This window comes from Astatotilapia calliptera, chromosome 1 (genome assembly GCF_900246225.1).
Source record: "Astatotilapia calliptera chromosome 1, fAstCal1.2, whole genome shotgun sequence".
In the NCBI taxonomy this organism is placed as follows: Eukaryota; Metazoa; Chordata; class Actinopteri; order Cichliformes; family Cichlidae; genus Astatotilapia; species Astatotilapia calliptera.
In genome coordinates this window covers 6,724,682-6,742,633 of record NC_039302.1, presented here as the reverse complement: position 1 = coordinate 6,742,633, position 17,952 = coordinate 6,724,682, and the positions used below count along the sequence as shown (strand labels likewise).

Sequence of the window (17,952 nt, the reverse complement as noted above, 5' to 3'; positions counted from 1 at the left end):
CATGCATGAAGAGGATGATGTGGACAAAATACTCATTTGCCTAATAATTCTGCACTCCCTGTATTGTTTAGTCAGAGGTTTTGTTGAAGTGAAATTTTTAAATTTTACTAATAACAGTATTATTATTTATGAAATAATACAGCAATACATCACACAACAACATCTTTTTTGCGTCAGAAATTTCACAGACATAAAGGAATGACGTCTTTTACGATAAGTGCTGCAGACTATCTGAATATACCGTGTGACTGTTTGGGCACCTGTCTACGTTTGCTTTATGGCCTGTCAGCCTTCTTATTTTGTCACTGTCGCCATGCTGCCAGATCTCAGCACTGAGTGCAGTAGTTTCATGAATGATGATAAGCTAGAATCTTCTTTTAAGAAGATGAATAGGGAAAAAGAGCGATGGAAAAGGGAAAATTAGAAGTCTTCTGTGATCAATGAGCCCCATGAATAATTGAGGGTGACCGTGTTTTACACAGATAGAGGAGAGAGAGAGAGCGAGAGAGGAGTGTCCTCCTGTGCTGATGTTTTTCCTGTTTGGACTTCCCGTGTTGTTAGATGATCTGCTAACACCAGCAGTTTCCAGCATTGGCATAGTAAATCTGAGTAAACATCAGAGAGAGGGAGAGAGAAAGAGGGTTATATAATACTACTGTTCTCTGGTGGCTTCAGCTCCTCTCTTTGGGGGGAAAAAAATCCTCCATCCATCTCGCTTCCCTCCCAATGAGCAGCAGCAGCAGCCGGGCTCTGAATCAGACGCCGCTTCCATCGACCCTGGACGAGCTGCTCCCCTTCTCCCTCTCCCCCAGCTCTCTTCCTACACTCGCTCCTCCCTCTCTGCCTCCCTCACTGCCTCTTTCACTTTCTAACCCTCTTGCTCCTTCTTCTCCTCCTCTCCTCTTGACTGTGGATGCCCTCCTCACTTACAGCATGGATTCGGGAGGGGAAGGAGGAGAGGGCTGGATGGAGGACCAGTGGGAGAAATGGTAGGACATCTGTCTTATTCTCTCTCTCTCTCTTGTTTTTTCTTTTTTCAGTTTATTGGCATGCAGCAACATGGCTGTGTGTGACCTTGCAAGTGTGTAACTGCTAATGTTTCTTCTTCTTGCTATTTGGCATCTCCTCGGTACAGCATGCCCTTGAAGGAGATCGCCTTTATATGACTGTGTGTACGTTTGTACCTAAACAAGAGAGGTAGAACGTGCAGCGGAGGTTGCTGCCTTATGATGACCAAAAATAGGACCATAGAGGCAATCACATGTTATCCTGCTGCATGTGTATTACAGTGGAACTGCCGGTGTAGGAGAAGCACTGTGTAGACGGATTGTTGTCTTCAGAGTTTGTTTTCATGCAGCTGATGATGGAGAAGAGGGTGATTGTACTTGGATCTGTTGAATTGGACGGGACGGTCCTGATTGTGCTCCTGTCCTTGCAGGAGGGCGAAGCTAATGAATGACAGAGAGCATGCAGCCTCATAATTCCTAGTGGTAGTGTAAACATGAGTAAGGAAGGGAAAAGAGTATAGTTGGAGCTGCTGTGATGACTAAATACTGGGCTGAAAGGTAGAATAGCACGATCAGAGCAACACAACACAGAAACACATGTGATCGTAGCATTTAAGAGAAGTATTATGTGGGGAGCATGGTTTTCCTGTTTTCACTGTAATAAAAGATATAGAAGCACTATTTATTTCTCATTGCTCTTTGTCAGGAGATTTAATTCCATTCTGCATATTTTTCTTATCTCTTTCTATTAACAGAAGTCGTCTTCTCACTGCTGTGTGACCTTCCTTTATGATAAACTGCAAAATGTCTTTTTATCACAGAGATTATATCAAATTCAGATCAACATAAAAAAGAGTTAAAAGGAAAATACCCGTATTTGACCTTGTTTGCCATTTGTGAATTTGCAAGCAAGCCTTAGATAAATGTAGTTCTATCAGGGTTATATTGGGTTGTTTCTTATATACATACATATATAGAGATATTTATATATTACTGAGCTGGCCAAGCACATCATGGCCTGAGCGTGAGGTCATTCTGCCCTTCATTAACACAAGCAGAGAGACAGGCCGAGGAGACACAAACATGGCAGCAAGCTGCCCTGTCACCACCTGCTGTTACAATAATGCTGCAGTTTGTCCCACATCCTTAGCGATATAAAACTGAAACATCCGTCCTGCAGTGTTGTTACAATCTGAAGTTGTTTTACAACATGAGCTGATGGGACTTGTCTGCAGGGACCGTTTAAAAGCTGAACAGTTTAAAACCCACATCACTTAAAGCGAATAATCAAATTAAATAATCTCAGCAGAAAGATAAAATGTGCTGAGAATGGGATCAAAATCACAGATCTGAGCAGGAAATGCTCAAATCAGCCAAGGAGAGGTGAACTTAAGTTTTTTTTGACATGTTGTAGAGAGAAATTTATGTTTTGAGACATATTAGTCAATTTTCAATCCTTGAATGTGTTCTTTTTTATTACAGAACTACTTTTGAATTGTTCTTTCTAAACTTTGCCAAAATTGTTAAAAATTGAAAATATGAAGCCTTTAGTTTCCAAGTCGAATCCCGAGTCCCGTCCTATGTGAGATGTTGCTGAATTTATTTGGTTTTCTCTGCTGTGTCATGGTGATGATGTTGATGTTGGCCGGTTGTTACTACATCTTGACCCTATTTGCCATGTTTCACTTTCAGTAATGATGACACAGTAAATGTGTCACAGGAATCTCTGACCTGGACAGCCCAAGCAGTCTGCTGAGTCAGCCTGCATTGATCGCTGGTAAGGTTGTAAGTGTAGCGAGATGATGAGTATACATAGTGCAGGAATATAATCCCAAGGGAATTCCATTTGTTTTCAGTTGTATTTATTCATTGCCAAACCACAACAACAGTTGCCTCAAGGCAAAGCTAGCAAAGGTGCATCGAGTGTTTGCAGACATATGTTGAAAGGTCGATAGAGCTGGACTGTGTCAGTGGGCTGGGGGTCAAAACCTTACCATTACATACTGATTAAGATCAATCCAAACACTGTATACTTTTGTGGCACTATGGAACAATGACAGTCTTCTTACCACATCAAGTACTGCCTAGATAATCTGGTCCAGCAAACTTCCTGTTGATCAGTGTACACATTTAAATAGAATTCAATCTATTAATATTACAATTTTCAAAAATACAAATTCAATTTCAGGAAGGTGAATTTTAAATTCAGTTGTTAGTGTTTAAAAAAATATTGTATTTGAGTATAAAAATTGTATAAAAGTATAAAAGTATAAAAATTGTATCTGACTTTATGTCCTCTACAAGAGTTTGTGTTGTTTTATCTTCAAATATCCAACAAAAACATGTATCGCTAATTCATAACGAAGAAAGCTTTGTAACTATCCCCACTAGTGAAGACTGTGTCATTTCCACAGCTTTCCCCCCGAGGTCTGCAGCGCTGTTGAAAAGGCTCTGGAGTAGCCCATACTGGAGGTTTCTGCATAAACGCGTAAACCTGTGACACAAAAAACCTGTGACCGAACTCAGACACACACAGACTGTTTTCCTTCCTGGTGATGAAGGAAAATGGTGGGCTGGCATGTAAAAGGGCATTTATTCTTCCAGGACCTGAAGCTCAGTAAAGCATCACTCCAACAGCCAAACCCATCTGTTGTCTGATTGGATTGTCAAATTTGTAATTGACATGACATTGACCAATCAGCTGAAAGGAAGAAAAATCAGGTCAAAATTTGTACTTCTAAGTTGAAATCCACACGCAGCCAGGAAACCTGTGTGCAGAGGTTTACACGTAGTTTTTTGCTTTGTATCTGTAACCAGATCTTAACAAAACATTTTGTAACTCGTGTAAATCTTTTTTACACACACACAAATTCTCATCTGTAGATGCACAAACACAAAACTTTCAGATATTTTGGTTTACCATGTTACAAAACTCAGTACACAAATATGCATTTGATTTACACATACAAAATATTTATGACCACAATTTGAGCCCATAAATGGACAGCTGCTGATTGGATTGTGTGAAACTGGCAGCTGTTTCTACTGCTTATCCCATTTATAATGCTTAGGCAAAAAATACATGATTCATAATAATTTATTCTACTACCTAATAAAATTCTTTAGCAAAATTTCCACTGAACTGAAAACTTAACATTGATGAAGGGAGGATTTATTGGAGAACTGTTGTATTATCGTCTTAGCTTTAGCTGAGTGTACCTAATCAACTGTTAAATGAGTGCATTTGCAACTCCAATTTTAGAAAAGTTGGGATGCTGTTTTGATCACAAGCACCCATTACTGATTCTTTGAATCTTTTCATGATGTTACTGTATATACTGTAGATGATGAGATATTCAAAGTTGTGACAATTTTATACTGAGTAACAAATTGTTGCAGAATTTATATCTGGAGTTTTTTTGCAGATTGGGGAACCTGTGTCCTTCTTTGCTTGTGAGACTCTACCGCCACAAGATTTATTATTTTTTTATATATATACCCAATCATGTTACTCACCTGTTGCCAGATGTTTTGTTTTACTACCACATAGTTTTACAGGTTTTTGTTTCCCCTGTCTCAACTTTTGTGATACTTGTTGCTGCCATCAAATTCAAAAAGTTATCTGTTTTCTACTTTGAAGAAAATATGTGGGATTATAAGATTTGCAAATAATTGCATTCCGTTTTTATTTAACTGCGATGTGACCCGTGCAGCCCATCTTATCTGAGAACTGTTCAACCCTTCACCCTGTGAACCTCGACGTGTGACAATGTAATTTGCTTTGTGGTATAGAGTCTGTTGGGATTTCTCTTTGGCTGCAGACAAAGAGGTTTATTTTTTAAAGTATTTCTTTTTCCCACCTCCCTCCATGACTCTCTCCATCTTCACACTTTTCTCACTGTTGACTTAATTGTTATGGACTCAGTCCCTCTCACTTATAACTCTGTAGACTCACCGTTTCATAATATCCCTTGAAAAGCCCGGATTACTGCTCAAAACTTGCAATTGAAACCAGTTAAAATGTTGTTTTTTGATAGCTTTGGTCAGAGGGCATATTCAGTCTGGTATTTGATAACTTTTCCTCAGTTGTAGTTTAATAATATATGCAAACCTGTGGTGAAATAGCCCAGGGTTACAGGTTGTCTTGGACAGGTTGTCAACCTGTTGCAGGACTAACATTATTAACATTTTGTATTTGCCCCTGTACACCACCACAGGGTGCTTCAAACCAAACAATTAAGATGTGATTAAAGTTCAGAATTTTGGCTTTAATTGAGTGGGTTTCCAAAAGTACTGCATTAACTGTTGAGGAATTATTGCCAGTTTTCTACACACTCCCCCAAGTGCTCAAACGTAATTGGACAAACTAACAAGCTAACATTATTTCATCATTTTAAATTTAGGTATTTTTACCTATAGGTTAGTCAGAATAAAATCATTAACCTATGATATATAGGTTTTAGTGTCAGAAAAAGATTTAAGGATAATGATGATGTAAATCAATATTTCCTCACCACAAATTGCCTAAAAATGAAAATACCAGTACAAGTAGTTTTATTTAAGGTCATCTAAGTTACTCACATACACTGTGTATAGCTGTGTTGTAAAAAGTTTTTTATTTTACATGTATTCCTTTTTTTTTTTTTACTTTCCCATTGTCTTCTTTTCTTTTGTTCACTTTGTTCTGTCCTTCCTTCAGTCTGTATCTCCCACCTCCTTCAGGGCTTCATTATGGAGGTAACAGATGCTTTTTCTCAGGCTATTTAACTTTCTATTCCCATCCTCTGACATGTGATGGCTAAAGACTGTAATAGCTGTATGTACACTCACGCTAGCAGTCAGAAATGACATTACCATGATGCATCAGTGGGGGGATGGTAGCTGCACAGGTTTACAAGGTTTATTTGACGGCTTGCTCCCATGCTCTGTCGTCTTTGTCTTGCATCTCAAATAACGTTTTGCTCTGACTCAGTCTGTTATGCCCGGAGGCTGCAGGGTAAAGGGACAACATGCAGCCATAATTGCAGATGGGGAAAACTGAACCATTGTTTACTGGATGTTAATTGAATCCTGCCACAGACAGCAGGACCGTACATTTCCCTTTCTGCTGCAGGAGCATTCAAGACGTTTGTACTTCTCTGCAAAACACAAGTTCACTTTTCTTAGTTTCCTATTCTGCATTTTTACCAGCGGTGGCTTTATGTGACAGTGAATCCAACGAGTAATCCAAAGGTAATGCTACAAGTGGTGTAAGGCATTACCTTCTTTAAATAAGTAGCATGATACATTATAATGAATTATGTGTAATACATTACTTTCCTTGAATAATCACCCTATAGCTCATTGTCACTGACAAAGTATGAGAAGGAGAAGAAAAAGAGTTATGCTGTGTGTATTAATTTTAGTCCCACTTGTGATGAATGAAGTGTAGTGGTGCCAAAAGAAAATCACTTTTACAAACAGCAGATGGAGATATTCACAAAATAAAACAGGCCGATAAAATCCTGGATGCTCATTGTTTTCTGCTCTAAACGAGCAGGTAGTGCTTGATTTAGATCTGCCTGAAATCAGTGCTTGAAACATTTAGTAAGTGCTTTAATACTAAATATAAATCCTTTAGAGGTCTGAGTGAAGTGTATAAAACTATGTGGTATAAGAGTCAAACGCCATGTTTCCATTTGTTAGGAACAGTACTATGACACAAAACAATAGCTTTAGATCTGTTTATCTCTTATAAGTATTAATGTAGATGCCTATGCTTGTTATATTTTGGTCATTTATAGCGACCTATATTCAAATTGTCATTGGACTGAGCATAGGAGATACAAATAACTGGGTCAACAAGAGATTCTGAGATGTACTATGGCTTGAGGATTATATATATATATATATATATATATATATATATATAATTTTTTTTTTTTTTAAATATATATGACTCATCTATGCGCTATCCTCTTCTTGTCCCTCTCACCCTAATCTACCCTTTCACTCAGGTTGACCCATGACATCAGCCTTGATGAATTTGAGGACGACGACCTCTCCGAAATCACAGAGATCACAGATGAGTGTGGGATGAGCCTCAATTGCAATGGCCCAGATATAAAGGTAGGATGGCCCCATGAAGAGCTGCTTCTTGGCAGATGTCTTGTCATAGCTGCAGATGTAGTGTTCATCTTCAAGTTATTCTTTATCAGCTGCTGGTGAAAAAAATAATCAGCAGCTCTGAATGAGAGCTGCAGTATACTAGAGGATCCGCTGAGTTATGTAAAGCTGGGTTGGAGGTTCAAATTGTTTGTGTATGCTATTTGTCATTTATAGAAAGCATTCGTGAGTCCTCCTGCAAAGATTATGACATTATTTTTGTGGTGGGACTTTGGGAACTTTCTGAGTGTCTTGGGAAGCTTTTAAGTTACATCAGATGGTCGTCCACTTGAAAAGGCCGCTGACAAACAAGGTCAAAATGATCGTACACCAAAGCCTTTTAACTTTATCTAACAAAGTTTTAAAAAAAAAATTATATCGTATTGTACGTTCCACTCATGCATAACCTCCAGTGTTATTCGTCAAACTCATCATGCGATCCTTCAAAAATTGGGCTTGCCTCCTTTCAGTGACACTCTGTCAAAGTTTGAGTACAGCTAAGGGTCAGTCTCTCCTCTCTGTAGTGTTTTGTAATGAACAGCTGCTGCATTCAGCTTCCTGCCAGCAGAGAACAGGAGCCCGAGGCAGACAGGCCTGACAGACGGTGTCGGAGGCGCTCGCTGAAAGAACTTTGAATGTGATCGCATGCGATTTTCCCGATCCATCCTGGGCATCTAAATAATTCACTCTGAGCTTTTTACTGTTTGTTGAAATCCACCAAGAGTTTTTTTTTGGGAGTTTTTATTTTGTTTTGTTTTTAAGAATAGAAATGAGGGGGTCACTAACAGAACTGAGTAAGGAATATATACATGTAACTATAAGAGAAATAGTAGTGGAGTGGTGCTGAAGGAGAAAATAAATAGAGTTAAATTTGTTATTCTGTCAGATCATCATCTTCTATTTAACTCTACTGCTGTAACCAAGGCAACTAGAGGGCGAGAGGCTTTTCACAGGGCATTTGTGTGAGTAAATAAGATTCTATCTTTCTTTTCCTTTTTCATTATTTCTGTGAGTTATATTTTATCATTTTAGTGAGGCAGTGACTTGACTGATGGGACAAAAATGACTCTAATAATGCAGAGTGGTGGGAATATTTTGGGGTTTTAAAAGCCAGTACTCTTTCACACAGTACTCTTTTTTTCTTGTCTTGCTATCCTGGGAGCTAATTATAGCTCACATTGCTGAATGTGAGCACTTTTTGCTGGAAGTGTCTATGTGTGTGAAGACAGATGACTCATCTCCTTGAAGAGCCTCGCAGAATCCAAAATGGCCCCATGGATGGCAAAAAAGACAAATCTCACAGCGCAGCCAACAACAAATCTCACGTGTTGTCACTCTCAGGAAGCGCAAACAAACTGTTTTGCTGCTGGAAGAGACAGCTCACTGGTCCTAGTAATGTCACTCCCCTCCATTTGGAAATCTCGTGTCCTTTGGTCTAATTTACCATATACCTGCAGTTCATTGCAGTTGGCGGGATTTTGCTGTGCTACAGCAATTCAGTTGGGTTGACGTCTGGACTTGGACTGGGCCATACGTTTTCAGTCTTTCTATTGTAGATTTGCTTCTGTTGTTGTGATCACTGTCCGGTTGCATGTGCCAGTGTTGGCCAAGCCTTAGCAAAGTACAGTCATTCATTTCTCTGCCATGGTGTTATAATTGATATGGGGTGATTAGGGTTTGTTTATTTTTCTCCAAATGTTATATTGTCCATTATGGCCAAGCATCTTCACTTTTGGACATCTAAGCATGTTTGTTTTAGAGCAAAGCATTTGGCATACATACATCATTTTACATATCTAGTCTAAGAAGATTAACTTTCTTTTGGAGCAAGGAACTGGTCGAAACTTGCAATTTAAAGTTAAGGCTGTTAAGGTTCTATAAGAATCAGGAGATTGTGATCCGCTCGCACTGCTTCTTGTTTATCTCCTCAGTATGTCAACCAGTGATTAGGGGCAAAATAATTGCACTGTTGTTTTGTTTAAGAAAAAAAGAAAGAAGGACAGAAATGCAATCCCCTTATTGTGCAATTTTCTTCTAATGACAGTACAGATCCTGTAGGAGACCATTTAGGCTAAAAATTTAGATGTTACTCAAAAGTTAAGGTATAGTTAGTGTGTAGATCGCATATAGTATATTGTTCTTGTTCTAAGATCATTTTAGCAGCTATATGTTGAAGGAGAAAAATTGCAAAATGTCCAATTTAACAATTTCTTGGCGATCTTATGGATAGATAACAGCTACAACAGTCACACGCTTGGAATTGAGTCCAGCGCTTAGTGAATTGTGTATTTAACAATGCTGGTTTCCCGAGCTGTACAGTACATAACCGGACAGAGTCGTATAATCTTTTGTGGTAGTCAGTAACAAGATGTGTTGATTTTCTGAGTGTTTTCTATATCTTGCAATGACTCACCAGTGAGGATGCAGTTTGCTTTTTAGATGGTGTTGAACCTTACACTGAAGGCACCTAGCAGAATAAAGGAAATTGTTGTTTTTGTCACCAGCATGAAATCGTGACAGACACCAGACAAAGGGAGGTTGTAGTAATAAAAAGAAAGATGTCAGTGTTTATTTTTTAACCACTGCTATTTTCATTGAGGTTTTTAAACCACTACACCCACCCCACAGTTGTACACAGCTTGATTCTTTCAGTTCATGTTTTTTGTTCTATATTTGTCTTGAGCCCAACTTCAATCCCATCACTTAAGACTAAAGGAAGCTGTTTTTAGGAAACAACCTCTGATGACAAATAACAAATGTAGCCACTGGCTAACAAACATTTTTCGTTAAGAGTTGGCAGAGAACAAGTTACACATAACAGAAGAGATTTACCAAGTGGCGAAGAAGTCATTTATTGAAGTAGTTGATTGCTTAGTTTTCAACTAATTTTCCCATTTATAAGTTAGATTTAACAAAAAACGTATTTATGATTAAGTTTAGAGGTTTTAATAATTTTATAAATTATTTTGGTAATTGATCATAGAATCTTCTAATAAACAAAAGGTACAACAATTAAAACAATACCCAACAATCTACATAGTTTCAGTAATATAGAAGAGGAGCACTTTGGGCGTGGTATTTAGTTGTGCTAAAATGGCTAATGTGGCTATCAGATAATTACTACAAGTTAACATGTGCACCAGCCAGGGTAGCATTTATAATACTGGATTAATACTTCAATGTTCTTAAAGTAGATGCTTTCCTCTTTAAATTCCTTTAGCTGTAAGTGATGGGAGGGGCTCTGTGCTTGTTGTGCCAGTTGGAGGAGGTAAAGATGGCAATTTTAAAAAAAATCATTTTTGTTGCAAACGATTAATTTAGTATTTAAACATTAGTTTTATTATCAGTTAATATCTGAGGTTTTTTGACAACCATAGTAGACACAAATTCAACAAATGGCATATCATCTTCCTCAGTATGCTGGAAGTGTAAATGTTCAGCTTTTTTTAAATGACATTAACCATAAGAACCTTATTAGCCACTGATTTGGTCTTTGTGTCCTTCTTTTCCACGTCCTTCTAATTTTGTTCAGTTTGTCATGTGAACTATGATGTGCTTGAAAACATTTCTTGTAGAATGTTTAAACATGGAAAACAGAAGCAAGGATCAAAGACTGAATCAGCTTGATGAAACAGACTGACATTCTTTATGTTTCAGCTGTAATCACAGACCTTAGGGGCACTGCCTTGTCTTTGCTTCTCATTTTAAAGTGCACAGAGTTTTAGAGGCCCAGTCTGTTTTAAAAATTTATGAGGAGGCAGGGCAGCTTTAGAATATTTGGTAGGGAGCCCTCACACACACACACACACACAGAGCTGAATTCATCAGTGATCTCATCATCCGATGGGAGACTGAAAATGTATCTGGTCTCATCAATAATGAACGGTCACATGGAAGGAACATCACACACACCAGACATGTGTGGTGCCTGCCTGAGTAGGGGGCCACAGAGGTGTGCACTGTGGTATTTGCTCGGTGGGTGGATGGACAGTGGGCTAACAACATTATAAGGACAGAAGTTTTCCACCTGACCATTTAATCTTTAAGTTCAGGTGTTTTGAGTCCCATTGCCACAGGCGTATACCATCAACCACATAGCCATGTCTCCTCTCGGGCTTGTTCAGTCCTGTAGCTTGGCTGATTAAAAATAGGCCCAAATTGGCCACCAGAGGCAGAAGTAAGCACAGATTGAAAGTAGTGTTAATAGTGGTAGGAACAAGATATTTTGTACAGTACTTCAAATAATTGATGGGACGGGATCCACCCATTCTCATCTGCTTATTCTCATCAGGGTCGCGGGGGGGTATCCCTGGTACCACAGGGCAAGATGCAAGGTTCACCCTGGACAGGTCCCCAGTCTGTCGCAGGGCTAACACAGGGAGACAGATGGGTGTGTTTTTTTTCCTTCTGTATCAGAATCTCTCTTTGATTTATATCTCTTTTTATTAGACTTGGGTAGAAAATATATATATTTTTCCATAATTTCCTGGCATTTTATTGGGGTATACAGTATATGATAATAAATATAAACTTAATATAAAAGGACATAAAAGCTGAGCTAACTGATATTAATCATTGTAGCTAACCACGTGCATTTCACCCATAAAGTCTCTGCCATCTGGAAAACAACACTCCTGCGCCTGAGGAGATGTCATGATCAACAAGATTGTAGGTATATTTTTGAAGAAATCCAAATTACCACCAAATAGGCCTGAATTGTTAGACTATTTAGGTGCTTTTATCCCAAAATGTTCTTCTCAAACAAAACTTCTGCTTCTTTTGCTCTTATGACAATGTAAATAAATAGATTCTTTGATTCATTTTTGTGGTGAACACACAAACATGAAACAAAAGTCACTTGTTATTCCACAGTTAAGAAGCTTCTGTTGAAGAAGACAGAGAAAATGGGCTTTTATCTAAATTAGTGTGCACATGGCTATTGTGAAGGGTTCTTGAAGGGTTAATGGAGAGCAGCTGATGTCCAGAATGAGACTTAAAGATATTTAGTGCTTCTGAGAGACATAAAGTGACAACATGCATTATAAAAATCAGTGAGAGAGAAAGGGAAGTGCTTTCATGCCCAAGTGTAAGGGTGAATGGATTTGATTAGGAGTCATTTGCTGTGTGTGGATGGCTGAAATGTCGTATGTCAGGGTGGAGTCAGATAGGATGGCCAGTTATATTTAAGTGACTGCAAAAACACACAAAAAGCAGCATCTACACACAGATTTACCACACATGGAGAATCAAGGCTTTGTATTATGTCTAGATTCTGCTTTATTTATATTAAATTCACTTGCTTAATGTAAATATTTGAAATGATTTATTTTTTTATTTTACAGAAACAAAAAGAGAAAAACCTTTTAGAGAAAGTTGGAAAAATCTGAGCTATTGAACTTCATAAAAAGGTGTCATGTCCCTTGTGTGTTATTTTAATTACTGATATTTGTAATGCACTGCAATGCACTTCAACAGTATTGTCTTAAAATATAAGGTGCCCATAAAAATGTTTTAAAGGTGAACCTGTATAAATAAGTATCAGTGAAACAGATCCCCTTAATCCAGAAGGGTAGAAGGAGAGTGATATACTGAGGGAGAGTGAGGACGGAAGCAATAGAAAATAAATGGAGCAATGAGAGAGAGAGGGAGTGAAAGAGGGTCTAGCAAAACACCAGTGGAGAAGCAGACCCATTTCCATGGCAACAGTGTTTCTCTCACCTACTGCACATGTCAAAGCTGAAAATACATGCAGTGTTGGCACTTATACACACACAAACACACACACGCACACTGCCCCCATGGATACCGCTCACGTCATCTCATCCACACATGGTAACAGTGGAGAGGAAGCTGCTTCATCAATGCAAACAGAAACAGGAGAAGCCCTGTTTGGCTCTGCTACTGTTAATAAAGAGCAACTGATATGACAGCAGTGTTCTGATATTCAGCCTTGTGCTTACCTTTATGTATTCCCATTGACATGAACAGACGCTTACAAGGCCCGACCCTCTCCTGCATGATTCATTTAAGCCAAATTGATATATATATATAGATATCTATCTATCTGCTCGTTTGTTAATAAAAATGAAATAAAATGCAATACTTTACTGTATTTTATAAGAGCAGAGTGAAGCCAAAACTCTGGATTTGACAAACACATACAGGTCCTTTCAAAGTCGGCGTGGTTCAAATGTTCTCTTTCTATATTTTATTTTTCTGGCATTCGGTTTGCAGCTGAGCAGTACGTTTGGGGTGATTTGACATTTTCAGTCTTTCCTTGTGTTTCCCCTGCTCCGGCTGCTCTGATTGGGAGAAAGAAGAGCATCACGTCTTCAAGGCAGCATCATTTCCTTAGTCACTGATCCCCTTGTCTCCTAGCAACAGGGGGCAGGGCTCTTCAGAGTCCAGTAATAATTTCTCATCATAAACAAGAAGAGGAGAAGAGCATTTGCAGGCTCCATTAGGAGGCATTGATTTTTAGCAGGTGAAAAGGTGAAGTGAAGGAGAGTGAGGGTAGACAAAAGAAAAATATTGGTGGGAGGATTGTTGTTATTAGACACAGACAGACACTGACATGACGTTGCTGCCCTACAACACAAACTCACTGCTCATCACATGCCACTTACAGGTGTTTGCAGTGTGTGTAAATGGTTGGTTGGATATGGCTGTAGATTAAAGATGACCAATTGATAATTGGATTGTTTAAGGAATAGATAGCTGGATAAATCATGACTGCATATGAACGATGAACAGTAGTGACCATGACAACACTAGCTGGGAAGAAGAGGCAGCGAAGGCTGCAGGCCCCAAACTGTGCCCTGCTTGATCACCGGTATTACTATAAGTCTATCCATAGTTTACAAAATTGACATCAAACTGTATTAAAAAAAAGCATCATTTTCCCATAATCTCTGCTGTGAAAAAAACACAGGTTTAAGACATCAACAACATCAGTTATTTATAAACAGTATAACTGTTAGACTGAATGATGAAAGGTGGTATATAGATGGGATGGGATAAATGCCAGCTAGACTGAAATGGATGGATGAATGAACAAGAATCGAATATAGAACATTAGACTGCTGGATGCTTGATAAATGGGTGGATAATAGATTGATGGAAGATTATTAAGTGGATAAGAGGATGGAAAGGTAGATAAGCATACAGATAGCTATGTAGCAGGAGTGGGCAATTAATTAACCGAGGAGGTCACATGAGAAACTGGACCTGTTGTGGAGGGCCACACCAATAAACTGATCTCAGATCTGCTCAGTATTAATATTATCTTAGAGTGACCTTCAACAGCAGTCCCAATCCCCCCTGTGCCTGATCCCTGCTATACAGGATGATCAAAAAAGGATTAAAGATATAGTCAGGCATTAAAAAAGAATTATACTCATAAATATACATTGAATAAGGTGTGACTGTGTCTTCCAACAAATTGATGCATTCTCACAAATAAAGAATTAATCTAGTAACACTATAAGAGCTGTAAGCCATCATGTTGCCCAGCCACAGTTGTGGAGATGGACATGGATGTTCTGTCTAATCACATTTTATGTATGTGGCTGGAGACATATGTAGCATGCCAAAGATGGAAGGGAAGAAAACTTGTAGGTGTTCAAGTTGCAGGGAGGAACATTTTAATTCATGGCTGCAACTTCAGACATAAGATATGAAGGGTCGTACCTATGTTTTATTGTTTTATTTATGTGTTTTCACTATGTGTTTTCACTATGTGTGTGAAAACACATAGGAAAAAAGACAATGATATCCTCTTCCTCCTCACTTCAAGCCTCTTCCCATGAACTTAAGTCATGGCTCTGTCACATGTAAATGCATATAAACATGCTTATTGCAAATATTGTTGCAGTTACTTATTGTCAGCATATTAGACATGCAACCATCCGATCTACGACAGCTGGCATCAAGCTGACTAAATAATAAAAACACCTCTAGTAGAGATTACATGTAAACTCACACTCCAAACATAGAATTCATGATTGTCTGCAATCTAAGATTATGGAAAATATATATATTTTTAAATTTTTACATGTTGGTGTCAGTCCTTTCTTGTATCATCTTTGAAAGTAATCCATGGTCTGATATATACTCGGCAGTAAACAACCGATCTCCATATACAGTTAATATATGCATCTTGGCAATCTTTGTGTTTGGCTTATGTCTGTATTTTTAAAGGAGCTTTTATTCTTGCTTTTGCCCTCGTTTTGATTCAAAACAGTTGTATGGGTAAATGACTAAACCATATAAGTCTAATAAATGTGGACTGAGTATGAATGCAATTAGATGAACATTTTCCACTTTAGCTTTTGGCTGTTCAGCAAACCATTATAGCAGTCCTATTTCAAAGACAGGCAGGCTTCTTTCTTTCTTGGGAGTGAGAGACCTCTGGATATCTGGGATGAGTGTCTCACTGCATACAAATGTGCTTGAAGGCAACACTTAGCCAACAGAAATGAATTAACGTCCATTCCATTCAGCAACTGTTACCTTACAGTCTGCAACAAGTAAATTCGGTTAATAGGAGTGCTGTCTGTTACAACAAAGGTTTAAATCTTTACGATATTGGTTATAATACATTCCTGGTACTTGTGATTTCTCGGTGTATGAAGTATTTACAGAACAGTAGCTTATTAAATTATGGGTTTTTTTTCTCTTCCTCACAGTTTCCTTTGTGAGGTTTGTTTCCTAAAATAGTTTAAGGTGACTGTGACTGTGTTTTGTATGGCAGCTGAGAATTACACCAGTGTTTCTCCTACCATTGCCTTGAGGGGGCGATCCAGTACTGCAGCCTCACCCCACAGTCAGCCTAGAGAAAACACCGTTAACTTTAATCTGGACTAGCACAGATGTTTAAAAAGAATATGACTTGGATCCAAACTAAATTTTATAGATGCTAAAACTGACAAAACAAATGAACAAACAAAAATGAATAAATAAATAAATAAAGGTTTGATAATACTATATTACTTAGTATCAAAAATAAATGTTATAGCATTAAGTTTAATTAGGTTTTAGTTCTAGAGCAACTATACTGTTTTTGTTTCATTTTGTTTTTTTGCTCATGTCTCTCAAATTGTAAAAACGAAATAGATTATTTTAGATTCATAACTTTAAATAACTCTAAATAACTTTTTTTTCTGATTGTGCTGTAGAAGGTGGCAGACCTCCAAAACAGTTGTTCAACATTGTTCATGTTCTTGTTTTATTTGCATTTGTTTTTTTACAGGTTTTTCTGTATGTGAGGCAAACAGAGAGCACTAAAGACTATAATAGGCTTAGCAACGACTTGCCATGTGCTGTGTGTGTGTCTGTTTTGTATGTGTAGCTGCAGGGATAGTGATGATAAGTGAAGCAGACTGTACTGTCCCAGTGCCCTCTGACTTACTGTCTCTCAAATGCTTTGCTTGTGTGTTGTTTCAGCAGCAGTGAATCTCTTCTTCTTTTTTGCCAACAAACTCATATCTTGCACACTGTGTATGATTAGCGTTAGAGTAAATAAATGTGCCTAATTTTCCAACTCTTGTTTTATGAATTGATTGTTTAGCCTAACGGAGTCATCGATTTTGAGAGGTTTCATCATCAAAGCAATTAACAAATTGATTCAATTGCAGTGCTGCACGAAAGGCCAGAGGTATTATATCTGTTTCTTTTGGGGGCGTGAATATTTTTAACAATTTCCTGTTTCCAGGGTCAATATCATGAATTTGTTTTGAAATTTTTGTACTAATTTTCTTAATAGAATAGGTTTCTTAGCTTTAAAAGTAAAAAGATAAAATGAGAAATAGCAGAGCAGATTGAGTTTTTACTCTAACCTCATTACTGCAGGTAAATTCTGTCAGGTAGAAAAGCTTGATGCTAGAAATAGTCCGTCTCAGCTTTAAACGGCACTGTGTGTTGGCAGTGAATGTGTTCCTGTTGAAGACAGAGTTGCTTCCAATTGGCTAGCTAAATCTCCTCATCCCATCCACATACACTCTCTCTCACTGTCTTCCTCTCTCTCTCTCTTCCCTGTCTTGACTGATGTCGGGCTTATTCCAATCCCTGCAGAGCCGTGTGAGACGAGGAACCAATAGCATGTCGGGGAAGGCGGAGCTAGGAGCAGTCGGCCAGCTTCAGGCAGAGATGCTGCATTTGGACCTCATCGATGGTGCTGACGGTTACCGCGGTGACAAAGAATCCTCGAAGGCGTCTGCAATTTCAACTCCGCCCGTCACCAAGGACCCTGCAGCACCTGTTACCATGGATACTTACCGGCCCAAGAGACCCACGACCCTTAACCTCTTCCCAATCGTGCCACGCACACAGGTATAGCCTGAATTAATCTTATCCTCTCGCTCTCTCACACACACACACATTCACTCACACAGTTAAACAGTTTGTGGCAGGTGGACAAATATTGATGAGTAATTCTGGAGGACTGTGGGAATGTTTCAGTGTTTTTCTTTCAGTGTTTTTTCACTCCACCTATATTGGAGCCTCCTCTCGCACAAATATTATGTTTGAAATTGTAAATATAACTGGATAACCTACTTGACATCACCACTGGATTCACTACAATTGCTTCTCTGACAGGATGTGTTTTCTCCACTGAACAATAGCCTCAACTGTCATTTCTTTTTTTCTATTGGTGCCCGTCTCTGTTTGCTTCAATGGCGCTTGAGCTCGTGACCATTCGTGTCTGTGTGTGTCTGTGTGTGTGTGTCCATGTAAATCAATCTAAGTGAGGACCAGCACTAAGAAGGAAGACATTTTAGGGTAGTTTTAGGCTTTAGTTTTG

General features: G+C 38.5%; 1 protein-coding gene across 3 annotated transcripts in view; it reads left to right on the top strand.

The window, feature by feature from the left end:
• Positions 1-17,952, top strand: part of mapk8ip1b (mitogen-activated protein kinase 8 interacting protein 1b) — a 44,513-nt gene that overhangs the window by 10,428 nt on the left and 16,133 nt on the right. For 2 of the 3 annotated variants that reach the window (XM_026159904.1, XM_026159975.1), the window contains exons 2-3: positions 7,004-7,115; positions 17,223-17,480. In XM_026159904.1, coding sequence (XP_026015689.1) covers positions 7,004-7,115; positions 17,223-17,480 — 370 coding nt within the window. Of the gene's footprint in view, positions 1-191; positions 990-7,003; positions 7,116-17,222; positions 17,481-17,952 lie in introns of those variants that run through there. The other variant, XM_026159822.1, reaches the window with a different exon arrangement.